This window comes from Pelmatolapia mariae, linkage group LG15 (genome assembly GCF_036321145.2).
Source record: "Pelmatolapia mariae isolate MD_Pm_ZW linkage group LG15, Pm_UMD_F_2, whole genome shotgun sequence".
NCBI lineage: Eukaryota > Metazoa > Chordata > Actinopteri > Cichliformes > Cichlidae > Pelmatolapia > Pelmatolapia mariae.
This window is the reverse complement of record NC_086240.1, coordinates 12,474,249-12,491,673: the sequence shown is the minus strand read 5'-3', so window position 1 is coordinate 12,491,673 and position 17,425 is coordinate 12,474,249. Positions and strand designations below refer to the sequence as shown.

At 40.0% G+C, this 17,425-nt stretch overlaps 1 protein-coding gene across 1 annotated transcript; it reads right to left on the bottom strand.

Annotated features, from left to right (window-relative positions):
- Nucleotides 1-19: 19 nt before the first annotated feature.
- On the bottom strand, nucleotides 20-15,066 carry si:ch211-225h24.2 (uncharacterized protein LOC564539 homolog). Its single transcript, XM_063495502.1, has 4 exons — nucleotides 14,696-15,066; nucleotides 8,338-8,394; nucleotides 3,331-3,446; nucleotides 20-1,903 (listed from the first exon to the last, which is right to left on the bottom strand). Exons 1-4 carry the CDS (start codon nucleotides 14,780-14,782, stop codon nucleotides 1,450-1,452), a joined length of 714 nt encoding a protein of 237 aa, XP_063351572.1. The 5' UTR covers nucleotides 14,783-15,066; the 3' UTR covers nucleotides 20-1,449.
- Nucleotides 15,067-17,425: the final 2,359 nt, after the last annotated feature.

The window sequence follows — 17,425 nt, the reverse complement described above, 5'->3', positions numbered from 1 at the left end:
GAAAGAAGCAGAGGCAGCGTGTCAGTCTAGATCTTTATTCTGGAGAAAAATGAGTCCCAGCCTTTTAGTGAATAAATACAAGTCACAGGCATCCCGGCCAGTGGAGCTGCATATGTGTACACATCTGGTTGTGATGAAGCAGATTTCAGTATCAAACAAATAACCCATTTAAAAAGAAGAAAAGATGAGTACATATCAATGGAAAGCACGAAAACAAAAATCATCATAGGAAAAAAAAAGAATCTTCATTGTATGTGTTATAGCCAATATACATAATATATCACACAGCATTTAAGAATTAACAAAAACACTTCTGCTGCTCCTGCTGGTGAAGCTTATAGCATCCTGAGACACTGGTTTGTAACTGGAGACAGGAAGTGTGGTCGAGCACATACAGGTGCATCAATGAGCTCAGCGGATTGGTCGTTTACAGCAAACACATGATGTCATTTTAATGACAAGGCACAAGTGCACGGAGCTACTGCTTCTCATGAGAAATGGTCCTAGTATTAGTTTGGCGTTTACTTTTTCCATCATTAGCAAAATTACAAATATCCAGCATCAGATTTAAAAACATCCGTCCATGAAACCACCAGCAGAGCTGCTTTGCCATCATATGGGATAGATGCTACAGATGAGATCTTACAAATGTTCATGTCATAAAGATGGTGAGTTGATCACAAAGTTGGTCATTTGGGGATTAAAATGCAATGTATTGTCAGCATATTACAAAATCCATTGAGTTTTTAAATCACTTTTCAATTATTACATGCCAGAAGTTTAGTTTTCTCAGTTTTAATGTAGATTTTGACGTGAATGTTCATCAGAAATACTTATTATAAGTCTGATATGGCACGAGTGCAGCATCAGCCCCAATACGACAACAGAGCGTCAGATCTCAGAGCCGTGATGCCAGCTGTCTTCCCACAAAGTCATTTTCCGTCACTCTCAAACACACACGGGTATTTCACACGTAAATGCTATGTCATAAGCTGTTTCGTGATTGCACAGCCCATAATTAATATACAAGTTAAGGCTTAAGACATTCATCGCTCACATACTGCGACTGCATAGACAGGAAGGAAGTGAGAGCCAACAAAAACGTCTTCAGCAGGATATTCTTCATTGAGTCTCTACCAGTGACACCCCCAAAGATTAAATAAAAATCACTTTTCTTATTTCTTGGCAACATTATTGATCTAATTGCCATGCCAGTGAGTATTGCAGATAAAAATGTACAGCAGTTGAAGGTTTTCCTTTGTTCAGTTGTAGTTTTTGTGATTTAAAAGTCACAAATTCAGTCAGAATACTTTGTCTTATATTCTCAGATTCACTACAACATGTCAGCGTGATGTTGACATTAACATTGGTTGTGTCCAGAGCTAGATAGAAAGAAATATTTGGTTCAGATTGTCAGATTTATTGATAGTACAGAGGTATAAAGTGCTGCTATTTAAACCCCTCCCATACACTTGCACTCTCTGATACAATCCCTCTGCTCATCCTGCTGATGCCGGCCAGCTTGACTTTAGCACGGGCCGTCCACGTGACGGCAGCTGTTGAATCATTGGAGTCCAACAGGTTAGCGTAGCGGGAGGAGTCCTCCTCTTGACCCCGTCCACGCCAGGAGGGGAGCTCTAACGCCGTCGCCGGGATGCTCAGGGAGCTGGGGGATGACTCTGCCATGTCCCCATTTTGGCTCTTGCCTACCGGCGCTTCATCAGGAGCAGTCTCAGCGAAGTTCTCCAAGTGTGGCGGTTCCCAACCTTCTATCTTCTCCAGTTTTTTGGCAGGGGAGATTTGCCTCATCGTCATCGTAACACTCTCCCAGAAGCAGTTGGCCTTCTCTGGCTTGTCCTTCTTCTCTTTCTCCTTCTCCTCATCCTTGATTTTCTTGTGAGACCTTTGAGCAGGAAATAAATATACAGTTGTGGTCAGAAATTTGCATTCACTGACATTTTAATATCGAGGTCATTTTGGATTTTTTTTATCATTTTGAACTTTTTTTTCTGGGTTACTTGAAAGCACATTCCAGTTTATAGCAGATTTGAACTTTTTGAATGCTGAACATTTAATCAATTTTCTTTCATATGAGCGTGACAGTTTGGGGTTTCTTCCAAACCTTGGAAAAGTTATGGCACATCTGAAAAACATCTGATTACGCGCAGTTGTTTGAACTGATGATCTTGAAATATGGAGTTGTTTGGAAATGGCTAAATTTACAATTCTCTCCACGATAACTAACGAGGAGTAAATGGTAGAGATTTAAGTGAGTGTATGCAGATATTTTATGCAGATATTTGAGCCTATGGATTAGAAAAAAAAATACATTCACCCAATTCTTGATTTTTAAAGTCATTGCAGATGTTTGCTGTACAATCATTCCTGGTAGAAGAAAAGTTAAAAGAAATCATTCAAAGTACAAAATCACCATGACATTCCAATGATGAGCGTCTGTAAACTTATAACCATAACTGTAGTCTTAAACATTTTGATATACAACAGCCACTTACTAAGAACCACCCCTCCTCCATCCTCCTCCTCCTCCTCCTCCCCCCTGTCCTACATAAACAGGAGTGTCTGGGTGGGAAACACTTGAGACTTACAGTGAGCTATTATATAGGAATTCCTGTTGTTTATCAAAGCAAGTGAACTGATTAAGACTTCCACCGTCATACATGTTCCACTTCCTCAAGGGGTCTGAAAGTTAGCAACAGCTGGACAATAAAGCTTTGGCATGCATGCATATATATATATATATATATATATATATATATATATATATATATATATATATATATATATATATATATATATATATATATATATATATATATATATATATATATATATATTTATTTATTTATTTATTTATTGTGGGTAGCTGTGACATGACTAAATACACACACACACACACACACACACAAATACAAGTGGTTTTGACATGGATCCATTATATTTAGTGAGGAGTGTAAATGTTTGTACTTCACACACTTGACCAGTAATGGCTACTGAGTGCCTCTGTATAAACATGATGGAAACCAGAAATGTTGTGGGTAGCTGTGACATGACTGTGCATTTACTGCATGCTATTAACCAATATGTCTATATAGAACTGCTGATCGGTAATCAATAATTTCAGAAAGACCATTTCTTACAACATTGCCATCTACACCATGATAGAAGCGAAAACAGTGGAGCGGCTTCTTATTCTTATTATTCATTTGGACTTATTTTCTGTCAGATATTCTACTCTGTGTTAGCTCTGTTTTTCCCCCCAGTAAGAGAAATATTTGGAATATGATAAAGGTAATAAGCACATAACCTCACCCTTTGCGGTCAGCCAGCTTCTCTCCAGTCAGCAAGAAGCGCTCGTCATCTTTAGATGAGAACATCTTCTTCTCCCTCCTGTCTTTCTTGGACATGATCTTCTTCACTTTGGCCTCCTGAGAGACACCAGCAAGACAAGAGAGTGTTTTTGTGGTTTTGAAATGCCGATCTGACTCGATTTCACTCATCTGTTGCATGTTAGCTTGTTATCGCTGTATGTCTGTTTGTGAGTAATTGATACACCATGAAGACGAGGATTTCACAAAGTTGGCTTTGCAGGAATTGAGGGGAGCAGCATGTTCAGACTGATGAACGTGCAATTTTTATTTATTTTTTTGGATTGGGGAGGGGGGAATTTCTGTTATGGGCCTCACTGGCATAGAGCACATTCCACCGGGAGACCCTCCACTCCCTCTGAAAATCCCAGCCTCCCCGTCACATCAGAATTCCTCCCTGCCATGCCCTCACAGATTTCCGCCGAGCACTGACGCAGCCGTCCTTAGCGACCGCGGAACAAAGTTTTGGCTTTGTTTCTCGCCTGGGAAGAATTCCCAAGGTCAGCTATCAAGGTCTTGACTCCTACTCACATCCGTGCTCGCCTTTGCTTGAGTGTGCATTCTCAGTATACACAATATTACATGATTAATGAGCTTAACCCTGACATGACCTTTCAACTGCTTTTATTGTTCTCATACCTATGAAGGAGGACTTTAGTTCAGGGCTCTGTGTGCAGTACCTGCACAGATCTCTGACCAGAGGATGCCACCAGCAGCTACAACAAACAAACAATGAGCTGGATATGAAATCAGCTGTCTCCCAAAGCCAAACAGGAACACCTATGATAAGATCTGTCACCAACAGATAAAACAAACTTTACAAAACTACCACTACATAGGCTCCACCAGCTCTAAAACTACTGTAAACCCAGACACATGCAAATACTTAAGATACAGCTCATATCTGTGATGGATCTTTAAACACTTTTCTCAGTGAAAATGCATCATATCTCCCTGTGCATCTCACTCAGAGGAAGTCTCTTTGATTATAAGTAGAAAAAAAAAAAACCAAATATCCTCCACTCACTTCTCATCCTGAACATGCCTGCGGGCCAACTGCCCCCCTGCCAGTTTCCTGTTGTTTATTATCATCCAAAAACATTTACAAAACCTAATCTCAGCTGTTTCAGCACCCTGTCTCAACTCTTGACTGCCCAGCTCTTGTTCTCCGAGTGCCATCGAGTGTAAACTGGATAAGGTTTGCAGAAGCAGTTCAAGCTGTCCAGCAAAGAAACCAGAGATGCCGAAAGAGTTGGAGCCTTTCTGAATTGGACATGTATGAGTGTATGTGCTTGCATGAATGCCTGCACAAATAGAGGCCTGCCTATTCTGCCACTGTGCTCTTCGGCATTAACCTCTGGGTCTCTAGATCCAAAGCAGCTCAGTGACTGGCCAAGAAGGTAAAGCAAATGGCTCGCTGGCTCTCTGTGTGAGACAGCTTTACCTACAGCTTCATGCTTGGCAGAACAATGGAGGTGTTATGGACCAAATTCTTCTTTCCATACCTCTGATATTGGGGATAAATTCAGGGGGGTTTTAAGCTCACAATCAGGCCTTGGTTATGTGAAACCCTTAGCTTCGGTATTGATCATCCACATGTATATATTCACAGGTCCAGTTATGGTATTGTTGCTGGATGTCAACTTCTCTGCCTCTCTGCTACATGCAGTGTATTTGGGCTACATATGAACATTATTTATATCACCAATTAATTTCATAATTGATCAAAAAACTGTGCAGTGCACCAGAAGCAACCGTTTAAAGGGGTAGAACAACACAAAGGAGAAAAACAAAAAAAGATACTGAACTTTCATATGCAGGAATCAAACCACTGACCCTCCAATTAATAAACAACCCACTCTACGCCCTGTGCTACCTTTCCTCTGCAAGGTGAGAGTTGTCTTCTTAGCACATATCTTAACCCAATCTTGTTTTTATGCATAATTTACAATCTTTATATTCTGTAAACAGAGCCCAGCGAAAACACAGGACTATGGGTCAATTGCAATACCTTGAAAAGTTCTAGTGGATTTGCTTTTTCTAATGACACCAAAAACAGCTTTAAATAATAATTTAAAAAAAAAAACAACAAAAACAATAACAACAACAAAACAACATTTATGATATATGCTTGTTTGAATTTGATAAAGTGAATAATAACATGTTCCCATATTTCCCACGAAATTGAAGCCAGCAGCTGGTTGTTTTAGCTTAGCTTTGGACTGAAAGCACACAAGTGGTTTTAGAGGCCTCATGTGATAGTCATTGGGGTATATTTTTTGTTCATTAATTTGCAGTTTGACTCGTTAACCAATTCATTATTCAATTCATTATTTTTAGCATTAGATAAAATGTATAGAATAGAGTGGTAGTTCTGAAAGTAAAGAAGCATCTGCCCATGAAAGCCTATTTTTAAGTACAAAAGCATATTCATTAAGCTTAATGAAAATTGTTGAGGCATTGTAGAGCGAAACAGCAACAGGTAACCTCCACTTTCAGGGCTCCCTGTGCACTTAGTGAGTCCTAATATGAGCATGGAACAACAGAGGGTGAAAGAATTGCAGCCTTCCACAGTGTCTGTGGCTATTTTCAGCCTTGTTTTTCTTCCACACTGATTGTTCCACTCCAAAAAGCCCAGCTCCTAGAAAGAATGCTCAGTTTCCTTCCCTTCTCCAGCTCGGCCACCCTGTCCTCAAAAACAGGACGGTGTATGAAATATGTCCTGTGAACCAAGTCACATACAGTGGCTATACAATAAAGCGAGCGACCAGCCGGGGTTGAAAGACAATGAATCACCTGTGTGCGGTTTCAAATCAGGCTTAACAAGTTCACACACAGCACGCCTTTGAGTAAAGACCCGCCGTCAGCACAGATTATAAGATGAACAGAGCGCTGAGATAAAACTCACCTCCACAGACAAAGGACACATGTCCTCAAACCCTCATAATAAAACCATTGTTTATTATATTTACAGCAGTGATGGCCAAGCTGATTTAACTGATCAGGTATGAGCTTTCCTCCAGCACACTCACTTTCAGTTCAGCTAATTTGTGACTCCTTAAATCTTATATTAAATATTTTGGTCATTGTTTCTAAGAGCTGTGAGGATGCAGTACTGACTGACATAATTAGTGCTACATGTATCAGTGCCTGGACAAATTCAAATATAAGCAGTCAGACAGGTTTTAAGATCCTTGCTTATTAAACAGAAAAAATGTACACACGCATTAGAAGTTTCAAATGAACCAGGAAGGCCGTGTGCAAACTGTGATGGATGTTTACACACAGTCACTGTAATACATTTTAATCGTTGCTGCTTTCTCATGAACATGTTTGGCTAATTTTAGGGGTTTAAAATGTATGATCTTAATGAACTTCACTATGATTACACAACCTGTATGCAGTGTGGAGCAGGCCTGGTCTAACCTTGAACCACATCTTAACTGGATGTCCCAAAGCACTGGGTGGAGGTGGAATAAAGCCGTAAGAGAAATTGCCAAATGGACGGACTTCGAGTGGGTCAAAGCTAATAAACACCAGGCTGTCACCACTTGAGGCTATCAGCCTCCAAGGGAAGGGGACGTGGCTTCAAAGGCAACAACAACTGCCTGCCCCACATTTTGCACCACACCTCTAACTAGGAGATGCAACACTCCACCCAGATGTGATTCTCCTATCTAGGTGCACAAAAACCATCTTGCTAGTCAAACTTGTTGTGCCCCAGCAGGACACGCTGTCCATTTCTCATGATCTGAAGAAAGCCAAGTAGTAAAATCTGGCTGATGAGGCCTTTGTCAAAGAATGGCACGCAGTGTCATTTCCTGTCAAAGTTGGCTGTGAACAGTGCACAATTTCCTGCAGAAGATCAGCTAGGAAAGTAAAGAATTAAAGAGAGCCACTAGAGAGTTAGCAAGCCCAGTATTGTTATGGTTGATGAGAACTCGCAGGTGGAAGCCTTCTGCAAGTGAAGACTAACTTTATCTTCTCTGATCCACTGAGGCAAGGCATACAAGTTAAGGGGCAAAATGCTGGTGACCCTCAAGTACCTGCTGAAAAAAGAGAGGATTCCCAGAAAAGTGGCTACCGACCACCTTGCTACCAGACCATCACGGGAAGGCCACTACTTCCAGTCGCTTCAGGAGTTTCTGCTTGTAGTGAAGCATCTCTGGTGTTTACTTCACTTGAATATGATAAATACTGATTGTCAAAACTAAAAATATATTACACAAGTGGTATAAAATGACACTTTGTAATAACTCTACCTAAACCTTGCAGAGACTTTCCATTCAGAATATGGAAAAAAGCACTGAGTTAATTCTTTTGGTGATTACTGCGATCTTGAGCTACAAATGCACCTGCATCATGCTTTTGAATGGAAAATATTCCGATTTGTAATTTTGCTTTGCTCAAACTATTTACAAAACCATGTTGTGATATGACATCAGAGTTTTCCACAAAATAAAAACCGATGCCTTAGATGACTGAACTGATTTAAATAAAGGAAACAGTCCACTGAAAGATCAAAATGACCTAACTTTTTCTTTCTTGGGATAAGGCTGACAATACAAACGCACATAGTGACAAAACAACCCAGACAGTTTTCCAGCGATAAGGTTAAGGATAACACAGGGGATGATGGCTGACAGCTGGTGTGTTTACAGATAAACAGTGCAGTGACACTGAGCTTGTGCATGCGTGCGTGTGTGAACTGACAGAGCATTGGCCATTTAAAGCATCTGGATGTTTTGGGCGACATAAGATTGACTCTTTCAGGGTCGATTCCTGCGATGTTCTGAGCGTGTGCACAGAAAGATAAGCGTGGGTCGCCTGAGTGCATATCTTTGAGGGAACAACCGTCACGTGTAAAACTGTGTAAGCTGATGTATGTTTGGAAGCAGATAGTGTGTTTGCGTCTGTGTTCTGTCTGAATAGCTGTGAAGCTGCTGTTTACCTTGGAGACTGCAGTGACGGCTTCCTCATCCTCTTCCTCTCCTTGTATGTCTTTGTCCTAGGACACACACACAGCCACAGTGAGTTAAGACAAATAGCAACCTTTCCCCACCCCAAAACATAAACTCTCACATTTTAAAGCAGGGATTGTGTGTTTGCGGACTGTGCGCATGCCTTCCTGTAAAAAAAAAAAAAAAAAAAAAGGAGGCAACCGTTTTCAAGGGCTAACACAAACACACCGTGTTTGGAGTGCGAGATAGAGGGATGGAGGGAAGAATGGATGGATGGATAGAGAGCTGGGAGAGACGGGGGGGAAACCACTAAGCTCTGAGGGCAGATTTAAACAAAAGGGAGAGAAAACAAACCCATGACCTCTTCCCTTAATGGTCCTCAACAATATGTGGACTGAACAGAGCTATTTTGGTCTCATTGTGTTTCAGTCTGCAGACTTTGTTTTTAATATAGACGTTGTATAATATTTGTGTTATTTGTGTTATGTGACACCCTTTGTTTTGGCTTTTATATAATTGCCACTGGGCTTGTGCATTTTTTTTTAACCATGTAAATAACTCCATTCACCAATATTCTACCTCTTATTATTTATATAGCAATTTTTATGGTCTGCTTTAATACTTGCATGTTTATCCACTTTTATTCCACAATGACTCCTCAAGACTGTAGTAGGTTATATACATTGTTACTGGGATATTACAGTGATTAGAGCAAGCTGTAGGTAATAAAAGCAAGCTGTAGGTAATAAAAGCACTGCGCTGCAGTGGTTTGACTCATATCTATCTAATAGACTCCAATTTCTTCATGTAAATGGGGAGTCTTCTTCAAATACTTTAACTATGCAGTTCCACAGGGTTCTTTCCTAGAACCAATTCTGTTTACATTACATATGCTTCCCTTAGGCAGCATCCTTAGAAGGCATAGCATACATGTTTTCTAGAATATTTAAAAGCAGACTGGGATGCAGAGCCAGGCTCCCTGAGGGAGTTTTTCCTTTCCATTGTTGCCAAATCGCTTGCTCATAGGGGTTCATCTGATTGTTGGGGTTTTCTCTGTTTTCACTTTATTATTGTAGGGTTTAACTATAGTTGCACACTAACAAGAAATATGCAAGAAACAGAAAGAAGCAAACAATAACAGTTCCCTAAATTTTAATAATTTTTTCCAAGACCGTTATATTTGCACTTCCACAAAGCTCCTCTAGTCTACATGTTGAAGTATCCTTGGCAATCATCCCAAACCCAGAGTTGCCCCTGATGCGCGAACATTAGCTTAAAAGTGCTTAGGTATAGGAAAAAGGGCATTTGTGTGAAATGGATGAATTAGGCCCGCAGTAAGAAAGCACTTGCTCTGGAAGTAGAAGTTCTAAAGTTTACTGTAAACCTAATGGAGTTTTTATCAGAACAGTAATCATTTAGTTACATGCTACAAGAGTGTTTTCATTTGTTAGCATCATAAAACTACCACGATAACTGAATGAACAAGTATAGTTTAATATATTCAAACAGAGGTGGGTAAATTAAATCTGCATTTTTTCATATTAAATTTGAAATACACTTTATGTTTTTTGTGGAAGTACACTCCTAGTAAAACATCACAACTAAATACAAACCACTACAAAATATATTGATGATCATTATCTTTGTCACTACCTCAGTCATTCCCTTACGACACTTTTTCCACCTCACTTCTTCCTGGAATTCTTGTGGACATTTCCAGGTCCTTTTCTTTTACCACCTGCCCACCAGTTTCAGTCACCTGACACCTCTGTCATCTCTTCTAAATCATGGCCTAAGTATTTATACCAGCCATTATTTCGGCTTACAGATCGTCAGTGTTGTTTCACCCCATCATTTTATTTCAGTTGTATTTACATCTAACTTGTTTTTGATCCAGCCTGTTTTGCCATTATCTGTTAAATATCTCTTAAATAAATATCTCTTCTTAGATTCTGTCTCAACTTCTACACCAAGATGCCAAATGTGAAAATAAGCAAAAGCATTTTTCAAAAGCAATATTTGCACTTGAAAATATTTTACAGTTTGATAAACTTCAGACTCCTTCAGAATTTTTTTTCATCCATAACTTGCAGTTTGATTACTTAACTTGCCCCAGAAGACTTAAGGACATTAAATCATGATAAGTAGGTTGATTGAAGTCATTAATTGTGCAGCCAAGCCTCTATAGGAGCGGCGCCAGAATTCCTGCTAAATGATCAAAGCTGCATTAACTTTTAACATCTCCTAACTCTATGGGACAGAGGAGGAGAAATGGTGGTTGGACATGTCTGAGCAAAGTCTGCTGGGTCTCCGCCACCTGAGCTGATCAAAGATACAGTCTCACACAATCGCTGACTACTGTTTGAGCGTAAAAAGCATTAACAACTTCAGAACAGAGAGTGTGAGGGGGGAGGAGATTCAGGGCAAGTGGGAGTAGTGTTTTGGAAAAAAATCCTCCTAACAACAGAGATCAGGAGTTCTTATTTCGCACCCCCAGGGCGGCCTTTTTTGCATTCTCACTTTCCCTCTTTGTGTCTGCACACAAGTGTGTAAATGTAAGCGCAGTGTTTCACAACCGAGCTTGCCGGGCGATAAAGAACCACTCTGAATTCCAATACCAAAGAAGCAGTATTTACACTCCACATTCTCCAAACCCAGGGACACAGAAAGCATTTAAGGAAACAGTTTAATGTCTTGGGAAATATGCTTATTTACATTTTTGCCAAAGGTTAAATGAGAGCATGCATGCCAGTATCATGCCTGTAGACTGAATACCAAGCAAGTTAGCTCGGCTTAAAAGAAAGCCTGTAAATGGAGAGAAAGGCCACATGCTTGTTCATGGAAGCAGAATGAACAGAGCACCACTATTAACACTCTAGCCACATCATTTGAATTGATGTATACCTACATTTTTTGGGCTTATCATCATCTTCATTTTATCCCAGTTGTCATTACCCTTACTTTTCTCTTTGTTTGTGCTGTTGATTCCTTAACATGTACCTCTTTCAGTTTATTTCCTGTTTTATTTTGAAGGTTTGATCCTTTTGTGGCTTTTACTTCCCTCCTTTGGTCTTTTCCCACTCTCCCAAGTGTTGGATTAAACTCACCTGTTCCTTGTTATCCATCCATCCTAGTGAATGTGTAGTCTTTATCAGGTTGTTGTTGTAATCCCCATATTTTCTCTGCTGGCTCTCCTTCTTTCTAGATTCATCAAAAAACTAAATAACCATTCAACTAATATCCTTATACTAAACGGCTTCATTAAATAGACTCCCCCACTGAAACAAGCCATCTCCTGGCCCCTGTATTGAACAGCTAAATGTAGAAAGCATTCAGACAGATCCTATTTATCACATTTTTAGTGTTGGACTGAGGCAAACTTGTGAGACAAAACAAGTGTCTGAGGTCCAGGAACTCAACTCTCTTCCCTTCAGCAGGGGATCACATTTCCTTTACCTTTACTATCCTCTTTATGACTCAATGATTTAGAAGTGAGGTCTTCAAAGGTTCGCTAGACATGATGTATACTCTTATTACCCCACTTCACAGTCATGGTGGTTTTATATAAGCATTTAGGAGTGTTACTGCAGTAAGCCACAGACAAACAGGCAAACGCACCTTCTGCAAGCTGACAGCTGCTTGCAGCCTGTTGAACTTCAATAGAAGTGAGTGGCAAAAGCAAGCAAGCACAGGGCCTGCTGTCGCCCCGGTGCACTGTTCATAGACAAAAGGAATGACAGTGACTTCAGGCTATGCATTTCTCTGCTCTCGCTCTTTTCTCCCTCCCTATCTGTGTGTTTTACTTGTCTGTATCTGTCCGACTGCAGGTCTCTAACATACAGTTCCACTATTACACCCAAAGAGATCTGCTGTCTTGTGATGACGATAAGCAAAAATAAGATTTTGATCAGGAGATTTAAATACGTGGAAGTGTATTTGTCAGACAAAATAACAGAGGAAGAGGTGTGAGATATAACACAATGAAGGTCGCTGGCTGACTCCTGGGCCACCTGGATATATGTGGGTGGAGAAAGCTAAAGAGCAGGATTTCAGATTCTCCTGAGCAGAAACTTGACTCCTGATGGCTTGAGTGTAGGCGCACAGTAGCCAACAGATCAGACTATTGTTGTTCTGAGTAGTTTCCAGCTATGTTCTCTTTTTCAGGAAAGCTCCACTTAATACCGAAAAATGGTACAGAAAAAAAACAACTCTGAAATCCATACAGTGTGACTCAGCACAAAGTTCAGGACAGAGCTCAATCAAAAGCCTCAACAAGACCATTTTAGTTTTCTTCATGATTATCACTTAAATAGTCAGGTGTTTTTCCCATGTTGTGCTTACAGGCTGTCACCGCGTCTATTTTCTGTCCTCGATTTGTCAAGATAATTGGTAGATTTGGTACTTTTTGTACCTTTTGTAGCTTTAAAGTGGATTAATCCTTTTTGGGGGGTTCTTTCTTGTTTTTTGTTTAAAAAGTACAGAAGAATTCAAAAGGCTATCCCTGCAATTTCATTGTGATTCAAAAATGCTGCAGATTCGCTTCGCTCTCCTGTTCGGTGGCTCTGCATGTGGTAAATCAGACAGTGCAGCTACGTCAGTTTGAATAACTGGAAGGAAAAAAATCTTTCCTTTGCAGACTTTGTTATCATAACTTTAATCCTGACTTCATCCTGTTGGGTCTTTGCTGTGTTTACAGCATTTTATGATCTGACCCCTGACCCTTTTATGTACTTTACTGCCATGCAGACGGGACAAGACCCCCCCTCCACCCACCTCCTCCTTGATTGCTTTCCCAGGATCTCTAAAGAGCAGCTGCTGCTCTGATCCCAGGTCAGTTTATAGTTTTGTTTTTTTTGCGACCACTGGTGACAGAGACACAAACTGAACTCAGAGCAGCTCTGTCCCCTGCACATGTAAGGGACACATGCGTTATTTCCCAACTGGAGGTCGATAAAACTAAGCCAAGGGTCACAGATATCAGCACTGTCACAACAGCAGATGAAAAATGTTGGGAAATAGTGTTGGTGGATTTTCCCAATTGTGTACTGCATGACAAATGTATACATGTAGTCTGAGGTGTATACAGGGATGGAGGTGCAGGCAGTGAGTAAAATATGACACTGATATGATTAAGGAGAGCATTTTTATGTAATTGGTGTTGCAAATGTCCTTAAACATGTGAGTCACTACTCGCGCTACCAAAAAGAAACCTAAAATCATGGCTGGCCTTTTAAAGAAGCTTTGATCATGCATACAGTAAGCTGATTACATACCGCAAGCATGACAAAAGCACATTATTTTGTGACTCCAACCTTTATGAGGAATAAAATATCCCATGAGTTTTAACAGATTTATCTATGTATCCAGAGATTTGGAAGCTGCCCGTCCTCCTCCTCTTTCACTGGACCATCACTATTCAACTAGATGTGAGCACCTTATGCTCACTCAACGTAAGTTTTTACTCAAAACCTGATCCAAGTGGTTAAAAACACCACCACAAGAATCTCAACTGATAAACATGTCACCTTGCTATTTCTTATGAGCAATGAGTCGTGGCTGGCTATCCTTGTGTGTCTGTGGGTGCGTGTGCATCCTCCCCCATGCTCCCATCAGCATGACAGAGCCCAGCTGCTTACAAGTGCTGATAAAGAGGTTCTTTAGACCTCTCACACTCTCTTATTGTTTACCTGGAAAATATGGGTAACAAAAAAAGAAGAAAAAAACCCCACAACCCACAACAAACAGGCATTTGTGAACCATGACTTCCTAAGTACCAATCACACCTCTGACCTTTGCAAAAACTGCAAATAGATTCAAAGTTGCGTGTAAAACCTAACCTACTGTACATTAAATCATATCCATCTCTACAATAACATGCTGAATTTACCCTCCTGTGTTTTATTTTATTACGTTTTAATTTAAATTATATTTCTTATACTTGAGCAGTATTGTGCCAAAATTAGTCCACACACTCTAGCTCTTAGATTCAGGCTCCCTTCTTTGACCTCAAAGCTGCATTTTCTAACTTGAGTTTGAGCACTTGTGCACCTCCTCCATTTCTTTGTTTGAAGTCTATTTGGCAACTTTTATAAGAATAAAACATAAGAAATAGAAGAATTATGATTTGTCATTATTTAAACAGATGTATAATTATTCAGGCTACTTTATATTCTTATTTGTGTTTATTAAAGTAATTTTTAAAAAGCCTGAACAGGTGAAATCAATCATTTTGATACAGTTTTCGATGTTTGTATTGCTACAATTTTACAGCTTCCCGTGTTCATCAGAGTATAAGCGTACCATTATTAGCAGTGAATGCCTCTGTTTGCTTTTTATCCGTGTCATTACCTTGTAGGAGTGATGATAGTGCCAGGACATGTCGTCCTCCTCTGACGCGTAATCCACCAGCACTTTACTCTTGGTTTTCTTAAACATATCTCCACTTGTCGCTGAAATGGACCGTGTCGGTCCTATAGAGAAAAAAAAAAGTTGTATAAGAAACTCTGAAGTCGACCCCGCACTGTCTTGCGTCGCTTTGTCCCTGTTTTCTTGATAACTCTTTCAGCGACGCATCACCCTAGCCTTTGAACTCTTTCGGTGGTTTCTCCAGCCGAGAATCGAGACCGCTTTCTCCGTTAGCGGCTCATTCATAGACGTGCCAGGAGCTGGATGACGATCGCGATTCGTTTCGTAATAGTTTGTCGTGCGTTTTTACGCATTCTGCGCGACCACCTGGAGCTCAAACGCTCGCTCCTCCCATATCCCCCTGCTCCTCCGACTGCTTGAAGTTGCCATGGAAGACAGAGGAAGAGGTCACACGTTTCATCTCCAGCCAATAACAACGCAACTCACCTATAAATGAAGAGGAGATTCACAAGTATACGCCAAGAATAGCTGTTGTCACTCTCTCCCCCTCTTTTTTTTTATCTCTTACCAGGAAGTCAAAATGTATAAATAGCGACATCAGTCTGTTTTGTATTTGAATTAAAGGCGCAGAAAAAAATACAGTGTCAAAACTATTAGCTTCAACATGCTCGTATTAGTATGTTGCTGCGTTGTTTTTTCTGAAGTGGCACCAGTCATAATTTATTTGTCATTGGGGACATTAATTTATAACATTTTATTGGTCTTCATAAAGATGTGTTTTAAAAGTCGCATATGTAAAATTGTAAGCTGACGAAAATAACCAAGACTAACATTTATATGTGTATGTGTTTCTTATAAAGACGCAGCAACATGTAATACAGTCTAGGGTAAATTGACAGAAAATCGAGATACCTTAAGGTGCATGGAAACTGTAATTACTCGAGAAACGCTGGACATGCCTGTTGTGTCACATTTGCTGTCTTATCATTGTGGCATTGTATTTCCATAATCTGTTTCCCATTTGCAGCAAGACTCACTGGAAGATTGGGGAAATGATTATTTTGGTGTGTGTTTCAATCAAGTACAAAACAACTTGTGACACCTGCGCTATTTTCACCCTTAAGAGCACACAGTATTCTTTAATTTTTAAATATTTAGTTTAACATTGCACTTTACTTATCTTTTTAAAGAAAGTTTGGAGAATCACCAATTGACCTAATCCCTCACATGTTTTTGGATTGTAGAGGAAATCCATATTACCAGGAAGGAACACACGCAGACATGCAAACTCCTCATAGAGAGACCCCAGCCTGCATTTGAACCCAAGAACTTCTTGCTAAGCGGCAGGACCAATAACCACCAGACTACTGCACTGTCCCAAACTTTTGTTTTTATGTTTTAACTGAGCTTCTGTAACAAAGCAATTTCCCCCCTGGGATCCATAAAGTATTCTAATTCTGATGACCACACAGAAGAAAGAAAAATAAAATAACAACAACAATGTACTTCTGGGGGCATAGCTGTGATCCAGACCCTGTTTGATTTTTGTTTTTTCTCACAGCCATTGTTTAAATATTTTTAGCTACTCAGTTTCAGATCAGAGTGTCTCTCGTGTTAAAATGTGTTGAACTGTTCAAAGGATTTTTTTTCCTCTTGACTATTAGCAGTTAAACTTCAAATAAAAATATTCAGGCAACGATAAAAAGCAGCTGAGTCACTCCTTGACAAGAAAAAAACATGCACAAAATCTTTAACAGTCTGATCTCATGTTTACTATAGACAGCGACTGCTGGGTTAAGCATGAGCCACTGTGTATTCATTTAAAACTCTCTTTTTCAAAGACCTCTGGTGCCCGGGGAAACAAATGACACATTATGCTGGTGGGCTGGCCTCTTAAAATAGCTGCAGTTTAGCTTAGCTGTAGCTTAAGACCATTCACCTGATTCAAAGATCCGTAAATTCCTGTCTCAATGCCTCATTATACAGTAAGCCAGCTGGAAATGCAAGCCAGGTTGTAAGACGTGTAAGAGAGAAAAAACAAATGTTATCAGATTTATTTTTTTTTTTTAGAAAAGCACACACACACATAGAGTGAGTGTTTTTGTGGGTTTTATGGGTGTTTCTAACGCCTGGAATAGTGTATGTTTTTGGTCACAGGTGTTTTAACCCAAACAAGTTGTTGTGCAACACTTCACTAAGGTTGTGTTCTGAATTCATTAGTGGGGTAATTTTACTACTTCAGCCACAATAAGTTGCAAAACAAAATCATTACACGACCGACACCGAAAACAGTGTTACATCACAGACAAATGTCCCCAATAACCTCAGTTTATTCTATCGCTCGTATGTAAAGTTTAGTGTCAGCTGACGTAAGCCACGACTGGCCGTCAGGATCCATCTTCAGTCAGGTCAGTGACCTTTGATAATAAAGATAATCACAAGGTCAGCTGTTCACCTGAGACCATTTCTTGGAAATGCATCAACGCATTCTTACTGTATCAACGCAGAGGTTATTTACGGGCGAGGTGGCTCTGATGCAAACAGGCACATCCCTAATCAATCCCCTTAATTGTCTTTACCCAGACACAATTACCAGCCCCCCAAATTAGAAATTCAAAGGATGGAGTGACGTGTGTTCTTTCATACTTTACTGGGACCTCCTGATTGACATCTGTACATTTTTGTGTTCTGGAGTACAAACTAGTGGGAAAC